General features: G+C 41.4%; 1 protein-coding gene across 1 annotated transcript in view; it reads right to left on the bottom strand.

Annotated features, from left to right (window-relative positions):
- Positions 1–9,094: 9,094 nt before the first annotated feature.
- NSMCE2 (non-SMC element 2, MMS21 homolog (S. cerevisiae)) overlaps positions 9,095–19,621 on the bottom strand; it is a 69,902-nt gene continuing 59,375 nt past the window's right edge. Inside the window, exons 3-5 of the mRNA XM_008943351.1 lie at positions 12,845–12,945; positions 12,424–12,530; positions 9,095–9,251 (exon numbers count right to left, since the gene is read on the bottom strand). Of these exons, the coding sequence (XP_008941599.1) occupies positions 9,095–9,251; positions 12,424–12,530; positions 12,845–12,945 (365 nt within the window). The remainder of the gene's footprint in view (positions 9,252–12,423; positions 12,531–12,844; positions 12,946–19,621) is intronic.

The following is a 19,621-nucleotide window of genomic DNA, read 5'->3' on the forward strand; positions in this document are numbered from 1 at the left end:
TGTGGGGGTCACCCCTTGCTTTTAGGGTCCACCGCCCGCTTGGAAAGCGCGAAACTAGAGGCAAAACAAAAAGTTAAGCCAGGCTTAAAGGTGGAGAGGAAGCGAGCCCAGCTCCGCTCTCAACAGCTTCTCCTGCATGCGTTTGCCGTGGCTTCTTCCCAGCCCCAATTGTTGCTTTTCGCTCATTAACCATCGTTTGCGTGGTGCAGCCGTTGTGTGTCGGGCACCGCTTGTTCACGAGGGGAGATTTAAAATCCCTGCACGGTCAGAAATACTCCGCGCTGGGTGTTGCCCGTGTTAGAGCGATCTGCTCTCCGAAAAAGGAATAGTAGCAACGGGAGCAAGCAGCGGCCGGCAGCTGAAGCGACCTGTGAGGAGCAGAGTTGAGATCAGCAGCCACCATCGGGCTCCCAAGTGTGGGTTTAAAACCCGAGTAAATAGATTTGCAGCCAGGACTGTTAGTAAACGGGGAAAAAAAAAAAAAAATGCAAGAAAACCAGACAACAAATCATCCCTGGAAAAAAATGCAGACAGCTGTAGTTTTGACAAGAGTGCTTTAGAAGGAAACTCTCCAGCTTTTCTGTTTACACACATGCAAATTTTCTGTAATTCAGTGCTGAGGCTTCCCTAATAACACAGGCAGCCTGTGCTTTGTTACTGCGTGGGATGAGCTCCCACCCCGTTTTGGTTTCCCCAGCCCTGTTGAAGCATCCATCAGGGAGGGCCCAGGACGGGTCCCCCAGCTCTGAAGCCCACGGTGCCACGCGTGCAGGTATTTGCTCAGATTCCTGGTAGATAACTGCGTGGCAAACCCGTGCATGCCTTCAGCTACTTCCAGTGTATTTTAAGAAACAGATGAAACTCTTGTGCGGGATGACTCACAGCATAGCAGTCCCATTAATGCATTTAAACACAAAATGCATATGCCATAAAGGGATCTCCCAGGGCCTGCATTTTCCTTTTTTTTTTTTCCCAGAAATACAATTCCGTTAATGTCTGCAGATTGTTTCTGAGCGATTCACCACAGCTCTCACAAGAGGCTGTTTTATTTCGTCCCTCTCATACGTAAAACATGCATGAGTATCCTTTACTTTTCTCTTCCTGGAAGTTTTATTATTGGGATGCTGTTGGTAGGTGAATTTAGCTGGTAGGGTGCTGCCTGTGTGGGTTGCTTCCTACATCAGAGGTGGTGCAAGGTGGGGGAGTGTCTGGTTTTAGGGACAGGGCAGGTGTGTAGGCACATCAAAATAGCAATGGACCTACATAAACACCCTCACAGGCATTAACAGCATGCAACAGCATCCCCTGTAGCTCTCTCAGACCGAGATGCAGTGTGAGCAGGAGTGGGGATGTCAGTGCAAAACCAAGTGTTGCCCCTGGGATAAGTAGGTGCCTTTGGTCCTCACCTCCTGAAGATCCTCTCTCAGCTGCTGTGCCAGCTCACTGTCCCTGCTGAGAAGGGCCATACTGAGGATCCATTTGCACACATCATTGGAAGCCTTCACCTTTCCAACCTCCCACCTATGTAAAGCCTCTTGGAGCCCACAGCAGGTCACCTCATCCTGGCTCCATGCCACCATAATTAGCACAGGTGCTTGGTTCAGGCTACTGGCAGCCAAAGGGGGGATGGCACCCCTTGGTCCTTCAGAAAGGCAAAAAGCCTGCCTTGTTGTCCTGCCTCCAAAAAAAAAAAACATGTAGGGGATGAGAGGAGAACACAGCACAGAGGTACACAGCATTGCACCTCACAGTCATGCCACATGTTCCTGGTGCCTGGGCAGCCTCTTCTCATAGGGATCCACCAGATTTCATACTGTGTAGGGGTGTCCCTGCTAACTGGAGCACAGAAACTGGGCATGCAATCACAAAGACAGGAAAAAGAAAGCCCCTGGGCAACTGATCCCAGAAGTGCTGGTGGGTGCTCTCTCCCAGCTGACTGTATAGACCAAACTTCAGTGGTCTACATGTAGCTGAGATGAACCCAAGCTTCTGTCTCCCAGGTGTCGGGTCTTTGCAAAATGGGGGTGGTTCCTGACAGCAGGAAACCTCCATTACTTCTTTAAAATGCCTCGCATGCTTTCAGGTACTCAAAGCATTGTCATAAATAAACTTATAGTAGCATTTATTAATCAAATCAATAATGCTCACTACCTTACTCTCAGTCTCAAGGTTTGGGTATGGATCATAAGCAAAGGTCCACATCCAGATACCTCTCCATCCCCACCAGATAAATTCTGACATGCAGGAGCAGAGAAGTGATTCCAACTTTGGGGTTTCTGTGTTTTTTTTTTTTTTTTGTTTTTGTTTTGTTTTGTTTTGTTTTGTTTTGTTTTTTTTCCTAATTTTAGCTGATCCCCAAAATGCAAAAACAAACAAAAGAGATGCCATGGATGGTGTCTGATGATCTGCATGGCATGGTGCTTCTCAGAGGGTTGGAACTTGTCTTCCTTACCCATCTCTACCAGTGCTTGCAGGCAAGCCTGGTTTGGTTAGGAAAGTGCAAAGAGCAGGAGGAACTCCAGGGAGAGGTTTGTGAAGCATAAAAGAACTGTTACAAGATTTCAGTACTAGATTTTTGCAGAATATGGGGCTACCACACTTGCCATAGTGGTCTCTTCTTCACTGTAGGTCACACCACAGGCTTTTAAGCATCCAGGTGTACTTCCTGCATTAGTCTCTTCCTGAAATCAAAAGCTAATTGGGGGTCTTCCTTCTATTCTCTGCACAAGCCTTCATCATTCCATCTTCTCCTCCCTCAAAAAAAGATTTTTTGGAGACTACCTGCTTAGCATACCTGAGGTGAATATTAGCATGGCAATTCTCAGCTCTGCCTGCAGTGAATTCGAGTCTGAATGGCTTTGCAGCCCTTCCAAATGAACCAAGGCACTGTTACACATCTCCAGTGGGCAGCACTGTAAATCACTGTGGAGCACAGATCAGTGCAGAATTACACTCACAGACCTAACTTTGGGATAAAATATTGACTCTGTGGATGAATTTTGCTACCCACATTTCAGAAAAACAAACCGCTGTGAGCCAGCAAACTACAAGGAACCAAACACTCAGATCTGGGTGCTCGAGCAGGCGCCTGGTACCTGCGAGGTGGGGCAAGCTGAATGTTGCTCTTCATATATATTTTCTCTTTTTTGAAGAACAGGCAAGCAGGACTATTGCATCCGCTAGACCAGGATTTAAGAATCCAGGATTACTGCTGGTCAGGCATCGACATTACCTTTTTCTGGCATGTTATTTTATTTCAGGGGAATTTTGTTATGTGGTATTCAAGCATCTACCTGTCTTATCCTCAGCCAGTGCCTACATTCACCTGACCAGCTGCTTTTCCTTAGATGCTCACAAAATTATCTCTGCTGCTCCAGTTCTCTGACCCTTTATCTTTGTAACTAGAACAGCCAGAGGCAATGAGAATTGTGTAACCATCTCCCCACTTCCCAAGTGCTTGGGACAGGTCTGGTAACTTTGATAATATGTCTCAAGGGATACACAAAGTAAATCTCTATTAGATTAGGCCACTTATAAATAAACCGGCTGCTTGCTATGGGAAGAAATTAAAAAGTCATTATTTTAGTTATCAGATGATAGAGGCACGACACACAAATACTTCAGCCAATATTAAACTATCAAGTAAATGATAAAAAAGAAATATCTTTATTTTACAAGTTACCTCAAGCCACGAAATGAAACTTAAACTACTGCTAGATTGAAAGCCAGCAATTTAAACCCAGCAGGTCGTCCACAATCTACTGGTGTACAGGAACATCCTGCACAGACAGGGCTCAAAGAGTATCTGTGTGGCCAGGTGATAAAGAACTTAAAAGTAATGGGTTTTTTTATAGCAGAAATTGTGTCTGTGCTAAACCTGCAACCATCCCCAGACACTGTGGAACTCAGCGGCAGATCCACTGCTAAGATATAAAACACATGATGAGCACATAGTGACATCAAAAGAAGTGCAATGTAATGGTCTTCAGATGTCTCCCCTCAAGCCTGCACAGCAGCTGTTCTGGGGGTTGCTGTTGCAAGGATCTCTAAATAATTCCCTTTTGATAAGCCAGTTGTTATCAGGTCCGAGGAGTCTCATGAGCGGCACCTCCTGACTTTGTTCCTTTGCAGACTGAAGAGCATGAAGGCTTCTTCTGTGGCTTGAAAGACGTGTGAAGGTTCAGGTTTTAAACCTCAAATCCTGTTTTTACTTCAGAAGTTGATTGCACAAGCAGACAGTGAATGAGTGTCTCTCCATTTCCCCTGCGGTCAGAGAAGATCCTATTCATACTGAGTTTACAAGCAAACACTTCCTTTGGTGAGCTTCCCGTCCAACTCAATTCATGTGTGTGCCACCAAGCTCTGTCTCTGGGCCTGAACTAACATCAGAACAAGTGAGTGAGGCAGGCTCTCCCCTCAGCCCCCCGCAGCACCTTCTGCAGCACTGTGAAGAGATGAAGCATGCTGTGCTTTCTGCACGTTGCTGCAGTCCTCCCAAGTCGCTGAGACTGCTGACACACCAAGGAGCTAAGCACACACACGGGTATCGCTGCACGCGGACACGCATCCCAGAATTTCACTTGCTTAACGATCAATCTAATGTTTTTACTTACAGTTACTGGCTGGCAGCCTAGAAGCCGCTGGCACCTGGACACCTCTGAGTACTGCTGTGACCACGTCGTGTGTTTGAAATAATATGTATTAGCAGTAAGTACTTTATGACCAGAAAAAAAATCATTATTTAGGGAAGACTTGGCATTTGCAGTCAGTACGCGTCTGTACTTGTAGTGAGGAACCAGCAGCTCAAGGCTTTGGCTTTAGAAAGAGAAAGGAAGACCTGTGCTTGGGATATTGAAACAGTTTCCACTCTGGGAAGCCCCTTTCCGAGGTGTGTCATCTTTGCTGTGTAACAGAGCACTATACATTATGGAAATGTTCAGATAATAGACCACACAGTATTTCAGGATTGTGCAGATTTTTAGGGAAGGTGGAGATTAACATTCACTTCAAACAGCAGTGGAAGTTAATCGAGTTGCACAGTGAATTCTAAACTAGTTTTGGCCACGATACTAGAGCTGTTCTTGAGAAAAACGTCACGAGGTACTTGTGACCACAGGTAGGTAAGACCTTTGTCATCAGCCACTCATGGGGAAACGTGAGTACATCCAAGAGGACATTGTCTAAAATAAGGCAGTGTGCTGGCCTTGGCCGTTGAGTCATCGGTATCACTTCCTGCAGCCCCTGCTTGTGCTCTGGGTATTTCTCAAGGGAGCCCTGACTTAGCCTAGTCTTTCTGATTCTTCTAGAATGAATAAGATTACAGCTCTGGAGCAGTAATGATGAGTATGTCCTTGATTCAGAGGAATGTGTGCTCCTTTTAGCACAAGTGTGCTAAATCTTCCATGAGATGCCTGCCTGATTAGTTTTTATCTTTACACATCATGGCTCCACTGATTTGAAAACTTCAGAGTCTCTAGTTGTAAAATGGAGAATTCTGCTTCACAGGGAGAATCTGCTCAAGTGACAGAGCTGTGTTAATGGCTCATGCCTCAGGGTACCACTGAAAGCTGCTGCACATGGATCTCTCTTGCCTCTTCTTTATTTTAATGTTTTATTAGACATTCCTTTAATCACTCAAAATACTATGTGGAAATTCTGTTCTGTGGCAGAAACAGATTCTCACCAGGTTTCAGCGACAGACCCTTCTCATCTACATTAAGGTTTGCTCTATTTGTAAAGCACCCCTTATGGAAAAGAAAAAAAAAAAAACCACCTCACCTCTGAGTTTCTTTCCTTAAATATCGTTGCAAAATTTCTGACGTCAAACAATGAGACACAAATTACCCTGTGAACTGTTAACATATGCCTGTTTACATATGATATCTTATAGCCAAAAGAGATTAAGATTTGAAGGTTTAACTGCTGTTGAGTTTCCACTTCTGTGAATCATACAGATCAGCTTATTCATCACAGCCACTTTTATTCTTTAAGTCTCTCAGGCTATGGGGGACATGGGACACATGGGAACACAGAGGTCACAACTGCATAACAAACCCTAAAGTTTGCAAATGAAAGAGCAAAGAGCTGCCAGCAAGCACAGCCACCCCAGTGAATCACTAGCGGTTTTTAACTTCCATCAGGTCAGTTGACAGGCACAGAAGCCTTCCCCAACTGCCAAGGCAAGTCTGTCCTTCCACTTAGTAAAGTGCCAGCTGCAATTCATGCTGACGAGTAAGCCTGTAATCTTTCAATTTCAAAAGGATATTACTTGTAAGGACCAACAACAAGAGAAAACCAGTCATGAAAAATCAGTAGGATGGCTCAAAAGCCAGGCTCAGATAAAAATTTAAAAAATAATTAAATGTAGGAGGATTCCTTGGATGTTATGATATAGTTTCTATTCATAAATGCCAAACATTTTAGGGAGAACTTTACTGATTTCAGTAAATACAGGCACTTTTCTCTAGCAGTTGAATCTATGTGGTGCATCACGGATTTTGATGGGATCCAAGTACTCCTGTCAGCAATCCTGACATAAGGGAATGAGTATTTGTCTTTTTCGGGATAATATGGCTGTGGCTACACTTGAAAAGAGGCTTCTGATGATAAAAGAAAGAAACCTAACTCTATTTAAATAATACACATGAATCTTCACCTCATATGTGACTGTTAGTAAAGCTAAGCAGGATTTCCAGAATTGAGGCTGTGCCTGCACTTGCTGTTCAGGCTCTCTGATTCACTGATGCTGCCTGGCTGAGGCCAGCACAGGAACATCATGTAATCTGACACAGGAACATTCAAAAATACCTTTCCACTTAGAGTGGCAATAAGTAAGTGCTTGACGATTTGCTCTCTTCATTTAAAGTGTTGCTTCAGATTTGTTTGGTTTTTACTCCCAGCTGCATCATCTTAAGCAGGATGTTCGTGCTATTACCTGTGGATTAGCTAACACTGAGAGAGTTGAGTGCAGCTTCCCCTAGGGCCACCAGCACTGCTCTGGGTCAAGCCGCTCTCTTTATGGTATGACAACAAGGTGTAGCCAAGCCAGCAATCTCCTTACAACATCACTCACTGAACACGAGGGTAACGACCATATCAGGAACTGGAGCCATCTCAGGGTATACTGGTAGCAAACCAAACCTGCTGCCACCAGTTTGTTGGTACAAATTAATCTGGGTGTAATTTAGCATTTATAATGTTATGTGTTACTGGAAGGCACACTCAAGCATCCAGACGCCTACACAAAATAAATGTGAGGTGCGACACAGTGGCCATGTAAAATGTATGTACATCTTTGCATCTGAAAACCGGGGAGACTGGTTACCCCTAGGGATTGAATTAGATTCATGAGGACAACACTAATGCGCCTCTGTCAGAAGCTGCAGAGATTAACCAATGCAAGTTTCTGTTTCTGAGTGTACTGCTTATAGATGGGGTAGATTTAACCACAACCTTAAAGATGCAACAAAAAGCTATGAAGAGTTAGGAGTTAGGACATTTCACCCACACTTGTTTTTCTGTTGTTGTTTTTGGTTTGTTTTTTGGTTTTGGGGGTTTTTTTTTGGACAAATTACATCCTCCCTTGTGGTATTTAACTGAAAATTTGTGACCCATCCTAAAAACTTTAGGTTTGATACCTGGGATGTCTTAAAAGGGACCCGGGTTTTACATGCAGAAATACAAATACATACTGTTCAACCACCTGCCAGTCTCTTTCAGGTATTTCAGCTGGGCTTCCACAGTCAGAACCACTTGGGATCACTGCTGAGTTTTGTAGAGATAGACCTTTGGGGTTAGACCACGCTATGAAAATTATCCAGCTAATTCCCATGAATTGTTTTGAACACAAAAGCTCACTGCAAATAATAATGGTTTGGTTCCTTTTTTTAGCTATGAAATCAGTCTGCAGATTAATATTGTTCAATTACAAAATAATAATTTCAGCCTGAAGCGGTTTGCGCTCTTAAGTGCAATTTGAGTTAATAATGGTCTACAAAAGGAAAGTTGTTAGCAAACAGTAACCCACAGGGAAAAGCTTAGAGTTTAGGTGCCTCAGCTACATTTTTCACTAAATGTCAGACTCTAAATTCAGAAAAATGACCTAGGAAAATACCATCTAACCCACTAAGGATCGTAAAGCTCAAATTAGCCTATATTTTCTGCTTCATATATGACAAGAAATAATTGCCATCTGACTGCTGAGGCAGCTCCTTTTACTATGGCTACTTCTAATTCATATAGGTAGTGCCTTATCTGCTAGATGTGTCCAGATCAATTTAGGTAACAAGTACAGAGTGTCACAAAGTTTCAGGCTTTTTTGCATCTATGCCCAAATGCATAGATACATGAAGTTTATATAAAATGAGATTAGCCGCTTTTCAGTCCAAGGCATATGGTTACAATGTATTTGTATTACCTACAAATTAGTTATTGGAATACATTTGTAAATAATTGTTGTCCTCTAAGCTACGCTATAAGCGTAAAGCCCTCTGGGACCTCCGAAGGTAAAAAACCTGAAACAAAAGCTTCTGAATCTCAAAAGACAAGCCTAAGTTTGGGCACAGTGTTCAGAAATTATAAGAACGAGGCCAAGACCCTCAAAGCTGAGTGGCAATTTTGTGTATCCACATGCAAGGTATTGATGTGCAGCACTTCCTCCATATTAAAATTTCCTGAGGTTTGCAGTATAACACAGACATACTCCCAAGCAGGGTAAATCCTTGGTCAGAGTGCCCTACTCCGAGTATTCCCAGCAGTTACAGGGGGAGTAACAGACTATCTGCAATACTGAGCAAAGCACTTGCTATTACACACCAGCAGAATCTGCATCTCCAACATGCTGAAAAATTAGCACACCGACAAGAAAATTTAAATGCTGCAAAACACGTTTTATTCATCAAATGAAACCTTTTAGAATTTCAGGATGGTTAAAAAAAACCCTCAAACAAGTTAAACTGGAACGCCTCATATTTGGCAGTTTAAAAAATGCTTTCAGTTACAGCTGAGACCTTCAACTCTGCCTATAAATGAAACACTTTAAGTAACAATCAGTTACACAACCTACTTACAATCAGCAGCTTATCTCACAAGACCTCTAAGAAATGTTCATTGTGGCAGCAGCATATCCAGCTGACTTCTCCAGTGTTGACCAGCTTTGTTTATTCTGACTGTCAATCGCTCTTTTAAACGCTTCATCTGGCAGAAGATCTGCTTGTTTTACATCAGCATGGCTACAGCCAATTTTAGGGCATCTGTTAAAAAGAAAAGAGAGACTCCATTAAATCAGAAGAATTGTATTTGTCAGATATAGGTTTTTACATAACATCTGCTAGTTTATTGTATTTATTTGGGATTCACTTTCTCTGTCAGTTCCTTGTTACCTCTTTTCCTCTTCATCAGCTCTCGGTAGGGAAAAATAAATCATTTATCTAAACTGGTGGGAATCAACAGCTGGAGGAATCACAGCGACAGACGGAGCCTCTCACCTGTAGATCACTCTCTTGCTTCATGTCCACAAGGTGCCTACATCAGTAATGGCACTAGCACTGCATGGACATCTTTCCGTGTTGCTTTCTCCCTTTGCAGGCAACTACCTCTTACCTTATTAATCTGCAGTAGAAAAGTAGAATCTTCACTGATAGGGAAATAGATAAGAGTAAGACTTCCAAGGCTGACTGGTTAATCAGTGGACTACCTAGCTGATGTAAAAATCTACCTGGCCTTTTATGAACTGAGAAAGAACAGCAAGGAGAGACGGGGTCAAATTAACAGCCTCTCAACGATAATCAAATACAAAATGTCTTACAACGATTTAAAACAGCCAGATAAAGACAGCAGAGTGAAAGATACTTGGGGACCCATGGTCATTTTCCTTTGGCAGTGGCCCAAACATGCACAGATGGTACCCACAGTCAGAAATAACACTTTTCCTGAATTTTTCCTTTATAAGGAGTAACTTTTGTCTGAGGTGCTGAACTTATTTACAGTTAGTACTCATAGCTTTTACTCCAGATTTGTCCAGAGCTTACCGTGTTTGTCATGGACAAGTCACTTGATTGCTCTGTGCCTCAGTTTTCCCATTTATCACCTTACTAGAGCAATAGCTTGCTAGATTAATGAATAACAAGTGCTCAGAAAGCTTCCCACGTTTCCTGTAAGCATAAGGTATTAGTATGTCCTTCCAGGCAGTGGAAAATAGTGAGCAAACCAAAACACGTAAGAGTTGCCTACAGGAGCCTCTGGTGAGTGTAGCAGCACAAAACTGGTGGCTGCGTGTTCGTCAGCTGGGGAGCTGACATTCAGCCAGTGCACTGCCAAGTGCTCTGCCAAGTGCACCGAAGGGCTCCCGTGGATTCAAACTGGAAAGTATGTGTGATGAAACAGCCACTTATGTAACTGCAGAGTGAGCAACAGCTTGGATTTCAGAGTCAGGATGGAGAGGATTCCCCCAAGCAGGACTCTGCTCTATCAAGACACCTGCTTCCACTTGAATACCGCTGGCGGGAGCGCAGTCAAGTAGCAACTCCATGTGAACGGGGCACTCAGATGGGGAACTTGTGGCATCAGCTGGCCTCTCTTCCCACCACAGCAGACTATGGGTTTTCAAAACTAACTGCATTTTCGTGAGAAAGGTTAAAATTACAGCAGGTTAGTGAAACTGGGCAGAGAAAACCAAACACCCTTTTTTAACTTAGTAACAGAGAAGCCGAGTTATTACTGTGCTTGTGCTTTCCTAGCTTACTGGAATAACAACTGTAAAAATTGTAGGGTTGCAAGCTAAAAGCTCAAAATTAAGAACCGCCAGGATTCAGACTGCACAAGTAACTCCAGCTTGGGTACAAGATAGCTTTTAAAACCAAATATTGCACAGCTTACATTATTTTCTTTTTACTCTATATTTTCTTTAAATCTTTAATTACTTAAAAGATAAAATAAAAATTCAATCCTGTGACCCTATTAGTTTTTCATCAGTGCTGAAACTTGATCTACCACAACAGTCTCTACTACCATGTCACTTTCCTGATGGATTTAACAACACAGAGAGTTACTTAGATATGAACATCCTAAATTCAATTCCGTATTGCAGAAGGTACTTTTGTTGTGGTTTTGGGCTGTTGAGCACATGCTTCCTAGTCCGTCTCTATCCTCCTAAACACTCACTTTCTTCTTTCTAACTTGTGAGCTATTTCCCAACTCCCATTCATTTTTCCAGGCAAGTCTCTGTCCACCCATGTTGCTGGGTTTGTTGTTATTCCCAGTATATTGCACCCACAACACTTTTTCTCCCTAGACCTCATAACACAGGCAAAGTACTTCTGTCTTATTCTTCAAGCTGTCCTGATACTAAGGTAGTGGCTGTACACCCCAGTCAATGCCTGATTTCACAGCAGTGTTTTGCTGTAGCCAGGAAGGAGTGTGGCATAAAAAATTCTGCTCCACCTCTGGGTCCCCATGGCAGAGTATGTAAAGTCTAACAGAAATGCAAGAGCAACAGATGGAGGAAGTAAGTTGCCTGTGGCATTTTATTTGGGGAAATCAGGTTGCCAGAATCTGATAGACCTTCCTGAGCATGTGCAAACTACGCATTTATTAAAAATGTCCACAACTATTAAGTTTCCATGAGGCAAATCAACCCCAAAGCATGAGGCTCTAGCATACATGGTATAAAAACAAATGTGAAATTAATGATGAAACGTTACTTCCTCTAAACTTGCTCCAAAAAGTGTTTGAGCCCTTTTTGTTCTGTCTTTTTTTTTTTGTAATCAAAACCATTCTAAATTAGAAACTTATTGGAGAGAATTTCAGGTTTAAAAATTCAACTGTTACATCTTTTCATTTAAAAAAAAAATACGTTCTGTGTGGAAAGTGGCAGGCTGCTTTGATAATATAAAGTAAGAAATATTTAATTGCATTTTAGTAGGAACTGCACAATCCTATCTGATCATTCTTAAAGATCTGTCTGATTATTCCTGAACTCTGTACTGCCTAAAAAGCTGTGGTTTAATATTTCTCACTTGTATTGGAATATAACAGCAAAAGAGGGTGCACAAGGAGACTTTTTTTCATTAACTTCAGGGTTTGCTAAAGAAGCAGTGGGAACAAAATGAGCAACTAACTTTTAGGAAGCTGAAGTTTCTCTTTGTTATCCATGGCTATAAGAAATCTCTTTGCTTCTCTTGTGCAGGTACCACGAGTAGCTGTAACTTCCATGCACGCTTCCTGAATATTCCTTCCACATTGTTTTCATTAAAAAGAAAAGCTCCTTCACGTGTACGGTACTAATGAGGAGACTGAGACTAGGGCAGACGGAGGCATTACTTCCTGCAGCCTTGCCAATCCAAATACATTTCCTAGAACAAGTGGAGTAAAATTCCACTTCGACAGCAAAGCCAGCAGCACTCCCACCCGTCCCTGCTACCTTACCGCACTTTCTTCCTCTGCTGCTTCCGGTTCTCGATAATTCTTAGAATGGCATCTTCTTCATAAATGTGTCCGCAGACTTTGTTTCGAACTGGCCTCTTCATTTCCATCTGCAATGAATAAGGTTTGAGTTTGGATTAACAAATGCAATGAATAAGGTTTGATTTTTGATTAAAACAGCAGGAAGTGTGTCTGCCATTCATACACGGCATTCCACTCAAATTCCAGGGTCAGGTCCTGCATGGTAAACTGCATCCCTGCTTACGTGGGGTTTTCTTCCCAAGCAGTACTGCTCTTCTCTGATCATGCTTGTAATTTATTACTGCCTGATTTTTAACAAGTATTGCAGATTCATAATAAACAACCCAATGAAGAATCTGAAATAACTATTTCCCAATCGAGTATAGCAGTAGTGACAGCATACCTGTGTAATGGGACAAATAAAGTTCATCTGACTCTGAGTCACAGCTATATCTTCATCGATTTCTTCAATGTCCTCATTATTATTATCTGATTGATGACGAACTATAATAGGAAACAAGACAATTTCATTTAATATTTAGTATAGATAGCCAATACTTAAAATAAGCAGATATAACCCAGCACTTGCCAAGCATTATCTCACAGTGATATCTAAGATGCCACCACATATTTCTGTGCCTGGAAAAGATAGTGCAAAAAGTACTGTACTATAGTCTCTGTTAGAAAATGTGGATTTTTCAATGATAACCACTTTTTTGGTGTGTGTATTTGTGGCTACCTATAGCCAATGCTAGAAAGGAGGGCTGGGAAGGAAAGCAAGCTGGACTGAATGTATGCAACGCTTTTGGTATTCTCTGTTCAAGCTCACCAAAAACCCAGGAATGTGCCAATGAGTCCCCAAGATCTAAAAAAGGATGAAGTGGAGCTTTTGAATATTTGGCAGCCCTACCCTCAAGATGAGTTTATATTTGAACGTCAAAAGGGCTTGTGATATAGCCTGTACACACAGTACAGACTTCACAAGGAGTTTGTACTATTTAACATAATGCATCACTTGTAAAGTGGTGCTGCTGTATTTCAAAAAGGATTGTAATTAGTGGAAAACAAAAGCCAAGAAAGTGTTATTTGAGATGGACAATAGAAATGCTACTGAAGTAGACTTAAGGAGGGGGGACAGAATGAACTATGGAAATCTCCCAGCAAACACCTGATGGCCCAGTGCCAGGGAATGAAGGGCAGACAAGCAAGAAGTAATCCACCTTGAGCTAGAGAAGCTGCAGGTCCCCACCTTTAGCAGAAGAAGAAGGCAAGGTGTAAGCAACTCTGTGTACACAGGGGCATGCCAGCCCATGGTTCCATGCAGAAGCTAATTAGCCAGAGCCAAAAACTAAGACACAGAGGCAGCTAAGGAGGTTATATGTTGCTAAGTACAACCTTAATAAATGTGTACATGTTGTTTTATCTTAACTTTGCTCTGTTTTTTTGAATCTAGGCTTTTAGTTGAATGCATTTGTTTATCTTTAAATCTTATCTAGTAATAACAGCAAACTTAACAACTGCCATAACTTTCCATTCCTTTGGGGTGGTTCTGCCATGGTTTTGCAGCAGTGCCCTGGGGTGTAGTCCTCAAGGTGTCCCAAGCTGAACAAAACATATTTCTCCCTAGTGGCACAAACTGGTTTGCAACGTAGCAACACAGGGTTTGGAGAGGATTACATCCTTCAGTGGCCTGTGTTGGCTTTGACTGCCAAGGGGGCAGTGAGAAATACAACTGAACGGAGGGTTTAGAGTTCATGATTTGCCTTCTTTGAAGTCTCAGCCCTGTTTCCCTTTGCTGCTGTTGCACACTATCAGCAAATCTTTGCATCTTTGCATCTCTGGTATTCAGACTTCCGCACCTGTTAAGGACCAGTGCTTCCTAATTTCTGGTCAGTCCTGCATGCCTGGAGAACACCATCACCTTCCAGATGATAACAGCAGACATCGCTCTTGGAGAAATCACAATCTCTCACGCCCAGTCTGGACTGAGCACGCTGCCATGTGAGGAGGCAGCACATCTCAGCTTGAGGGACTCTTGGCATCGGTGTTGATGGCATTGGTGTTGATGGCATCAGTGTTGATGCCATCAGTCCACCACAGCACCTCTCAGTATGCCAGTTTTATTTGCATATTTTTCCTTCCTCCTTAACAGAGCTTGCCCTTCTCTCCATTTCAATATACCAAGAGTTTTCCAAGCACTCGAGAATGTTTCTGACCCAGGTACTCCTGCAAATACTTAGGCAACATGCAGGCAAGCATCAGTGGTATGTCTATTTCTGTTACTTAAGGCCTCATTCAATCAATAGGGTGTGGGTTCTGGGGGTAAAGGAGCTCAATTGTTCAATTTTAATAATTTTAAGGCTTTCATCTCCAAGAATATTAATACACCTTTACTAGATATTAATCTTCTAACAAAAGTAAACACTTGCAAATCAGAAGGAAAAAGTGGGCAAAATTTAACTGTAAATACTGAAACTGCAATGGTATAAATATCAGAAAAAGACTTGCATCAGTTATCAGTTTTCAGAAAAAAAATACCTTGTCACCTATTATTCTTAGACTGCTCATATATAAGGTTTATTCTATCATAAACTCATGGTATTTTGAAGGAAATATAACTTTGGGGGAAAAAAAGTGGAGTTTTTAAAGGAAATGTTTTACATACAAAGCAATGGCTGAAATCCCACTGAGACATCAAGGCTAAATAATATTGCAAATATTGGCAGATGCCAGCTTTTGCATGGGCTGCTTTACTTAAATATCATACAGAATTTTTCCTACCAGTAATGCCAACAAAGAACAAGAGTCAGAATTTCCTTAAACTCATGTATCTGCAAAATTTGACATACTGCAGCTCTGGTAGGTTGAAAACATCTGGAAACTCACAGTTTTCTATGTTGTACTTTGCTTCAACTCATGAATTTGGCATGTAGTTCCACTGCACCAGTGTATCACATCAGTGAGTGAGGTTAGAATGTAGCAGAACCAGCAAGCTCTAGGACAGGCTATTGTTTACAAAGGATCAGTTTTGTTGGTATCAATACGCAGATGCCAAGGAAGACAGGTAAAGTTTTAAAACTTGGGACTTGTGCCTGTGATTTTACTGTTAAAGCTCAGCACTCCAAGTTAGGTGAGTAAGTGGCTGCTTCTACCTTCTGACTTTGCTAAGGAGTCACCACTTCACTCATCACTTCTGTGTGTGCTTACTTAGGTACAGGCACAGGAATTTAGGAGACTGTGTTGAAGCACCAAGTTTGAAAGGATGAGCTCAAGCTTGTGTACTGGTGCCTGAGTCTCCACAGAAGGCCTTAGGTCTCTAAATTATGTGACCTAAATCACTGGCTGGGTTTACCTCTTTCTTGTATTGGCTTTGGAAGTGATTTAGATGCCTCATGTTTAATGATTGAAATTCCACTAGTTGAGACCCACTCCTTGTAGGTGGGATATATTAATTTTCTTATATTCAAATCATCCTCTTGCTGCAAGCTTATCATAAACACTTCAGGTTGCACTTCATTTGCAAGGATTTTGTATACAGTGTACCAGACTGGGGCCCTATTTTCAAGAGGTTATCACAGCACAAATAAATATTTAAAATACTTCCTTTTCATAAGTAGCCAGTATTTTTAATAATAAATATGCAAGACTGGGATGATGCAAGTCATATCTCAGATATGTCAATAGCAAATTAACATAAATCAGATAAATAACCCACAGATTTGTTATTATTGCTTGATGTTCTAGATTACAGGAGGAGAGAGGCAAATAAATTTTTTCAATTATAGTAAATTTTGCAGACATTACACAATACAGACACACATCCTGCAATGGTCAGTAAGATGTTCTAAACCTGTAAACTCACATTAGAAGATGTTTTTATTACGGTCACAGGGAATTTTTTTTACCAATTGAAATGTATAAAAGTTTAGAGGATCTAACTTGCAAGTCTGACTGTTCTATAGAAAGAAGAAATAAAAACAGTGGGTCACACATATTTCAGCTAAGACAGGTTACGTTTTTGTAAAATTGAGTTTTCCTTGCAAATTAAAAACAGATGCAGAAAACACTAAGTCATTGTTCCTAAAATTCAGACGCTGCCTTAAGTAACAGAAGTACATCCATCTATTTTGGTAGTCTGAGAGATTACATTCTAAGAGCCTTAAGAGTTTCTAGTTTTCCATTCCAGCCAATTGAAACTTGTTATGAGTATTAGTAACACATTTTCTATCAGGCTACCTCAGCAATGATGTTTACAGCTAATTAGTGCCCACTGTTGTAATAAAACGGCATTCTCATAAAGGTGTCTATTTTTAGTAACACATCATAATGAATTTTGCAACTGCCAACCATTTTTTACTTATTCAATTTTAATTAAAAGTTGGTAGTACTTTATATCTCTATTACTTTCATCTCTTGATAAAAATGTGACTAATATGCCTTAGCTCAGTTTTCACCTACTCTGCCGAGAGAGAGAGAACTTTTAAGCCAGCTTTTATAGTTCAGGGAACCATAGTGCAGAGACATTAACTGCCATATTGTGAACTACATCAAGCATGGATAGTATACATATTAAAAAAGCATCAGAGGAAAGATCCTCTCTGTTGTCATTGCCACTTCTATGACAGAGAGGCTGCTGTCTGCTTACTGCTTCCAGCACCAACAACATCCTCAACCCAGCTCCTGTTTCTCTAATCTAGCCTTGAGTGAGTACATGTTGCAATGTAAATTTAATTGATTTCTTTCCTTTTGTGCTGTGCTGTTCTACTTTCTCACCTGCCATCAGCCAGACACTAATCAAAGGGTAATGTTAAGCATGCAGGATTGAGTCTTTGTGTGCCTGAGCCACTAGACAAGGTCTTGGCTCCCAAAAGGGTCTGTTGTACTGCTGACTCTACAGAAATAACAGCAACTCATCCAGGCTGGGAAAAAGCCTATCTCTGACAGTTCCAAGGAAAACACAAATGTTATTGAGGGCAAGTCAAATGCCAAGTGCTCCTGCCAGCAGGACGCAGACAAGAAGGAAAGGTGGGGGAGCTGAAGGACATCATGACATCCAAGAGCTGTAGTGTAAGAGCTGGAGTCTGGGGCAGTGCTAGCATGGTGTGAGGAAGGTCCAAGGACAAGTCTAAAGGATGGAATGAGCCCGAACACTGCTTTCCACAAAACACACTGCTGAGACCACCATGGCAAATGCTTAAGAGTGGATCTGAATTTGGGTTAGACTTCAGATCCAGAGAAGCAGAGCAGAAGAACCATCCAGTCTCCTGCCCCTGGGATCGATCTGCAGTAAATGCTGTAGGAGGAGTGAAAGAAAAGGGGAAGCACGGAGTAATACCTTCCTGGCAAACTTTCCCAGTCTCTAGCATTTTGTGGCCAAGGACTTCCTGAGTCAGAGGTAATATCTTTATACTTAATAAGCTCTGGAGTTTTCTTCCAATGAATTTGTCTAAACTTGGAGAGGGGAATTTGGGCCTGGACTTTTCAGCTTGATTAGAGACAGTTATCTTTGCTAGAAAGGTTAGCAACAGTTTAATTTTCATTGAAACTTACCACAGAGGCTGCAGGTTACAGTTTAATTTGATTTTTAAGAGGGAAAATAAGGTGTGCAAGGTACAGCTGCAGTCAAACAGTTCAAAGGCTTTCTGCTTTTGCCAGAGGCATGTGATAGTTTAATTTGCCAACCAAGCCAAACTAGGCTTTGCATTAAAGTACATTACAATTTGATTACTTGCTGGTGTTGCAATACACAAGTTGATCTAAGGAAGGTGGCCTCTAACATGTTGCTCCAGATTGCAATTGCAAATTTACTTGCTCCTGCCCAAGCCAAGCAATTTGCTGGTACTTTACTGACAAGTCCCTGTATGTGATGTGTTTTACACAAGCTTGTGTAAGAAGTACATAGATGTGCATTTGGTCAATCCAAAATAAAATTACAATCCTGCAAATATAAGCCATTCTGATTGTCCTGGAGTGTGAATGACAAGTTAGATAAACAAATTAGCAAATTCTTAGTTCCTTTACATAATAAGAGTGGGAAATAAAAAGACTTTATCCTGCTTTAAGCAACAATCTTCTAAAAACTCCTTTAATGCCATCAAATTTACAGCACTTGCATATTTTACAGTATTTTGTCCTGCTAAGCTACAAGCCTTTTAAAATACACTATTCCAATGGAAATCCTGGTCCCATTTTATACTTTCACTACAGGGTAGAGCTGATGGATGCCAGTTTTCCAGAATTACAGAATGACAACAGCCAATGATTTGGGACACTAGATATAAAATTGTGACTACAAAACCCACCTGGGAAAAAAACAAACAAACAAACAAACCTACAGAGGTGCTCTATGAAAGCTACAACTCACACACTGTTCTGAGAAGTAAGATATCACCTTTGCCTTTAGATTTTGGGATATTCAGACTGTTGTGCAGGAGAAGCTGTGTCCCTAGAAGCGTGAACCATTTGGAAGGCAAACTCAGAGAGGCAGCTTTCTTGCTCCCTCTGTTACTGTTTGTTACAAACATGAGAAATCCACACTTCAGAGCCTGTGGGTGACATTTCAAACAGCAGTTTCCTCACCACTGCAGTCTGGACTTGATCTGAAGAAGCTCCTGGAGGAGATGAAGATTACCTAAAGAGATGTCATGAAGGCTCATCAGTAAGCTCAGACGAGCCACTATTTCTGGAATATCTAAGGAGGCCATATTCTTCCATCTTAACTATCATCACCCACAATGGCATGTAAACTCAATAAGCAAGCTAAACACCAAACGCTTGCTGAAAATAAACCCAACTGATAAACAGACTACTTAAAGGACCAGGAAACTCCAGGTCTACATGAAAGCGTGCCAGGCATGTGACAATACAGCAAAAGTGTTAGGGATGCCACAGTATGAGCAAAGCAGCAAAAAACCTGGAATATCTTACAAGGAAAAAATATATCAGGCATAAGCTACTAAGCTGCAAATATATATATATATATATATGAATTCATACTTCTTACTGTATAGAGGCAATTTCCATGCTTAGAGAGGAACATATCGCATATGAGAGATTAAAGAATATCATACACATCTAAAAAATCCAGACACACAAAAGAAAAAGTTGTAAAAGATGCAACCAGAAAAAAAAAAAAAAAAAAAAAAAAAAACCACCCCACCATTTCCTTAAAAAAAAAACA

The sequence above is a fragment of the Merops nubicus genome, unplaced genomic scaffold (assembly GCF_000691845.1).
Source record: "Merops nubicus isolate BGI_N331 unplaced genomic scaffold, ASM69184v1 scaffold4797, whole genome shotgun sequence".
Classification (NCBI taxonomy): domain Eukaryota; kingdom Metazoa; phylum Chordata; class Aves; order Coraciiformes; family Meropidae; genus Merops; species Merops nubicus.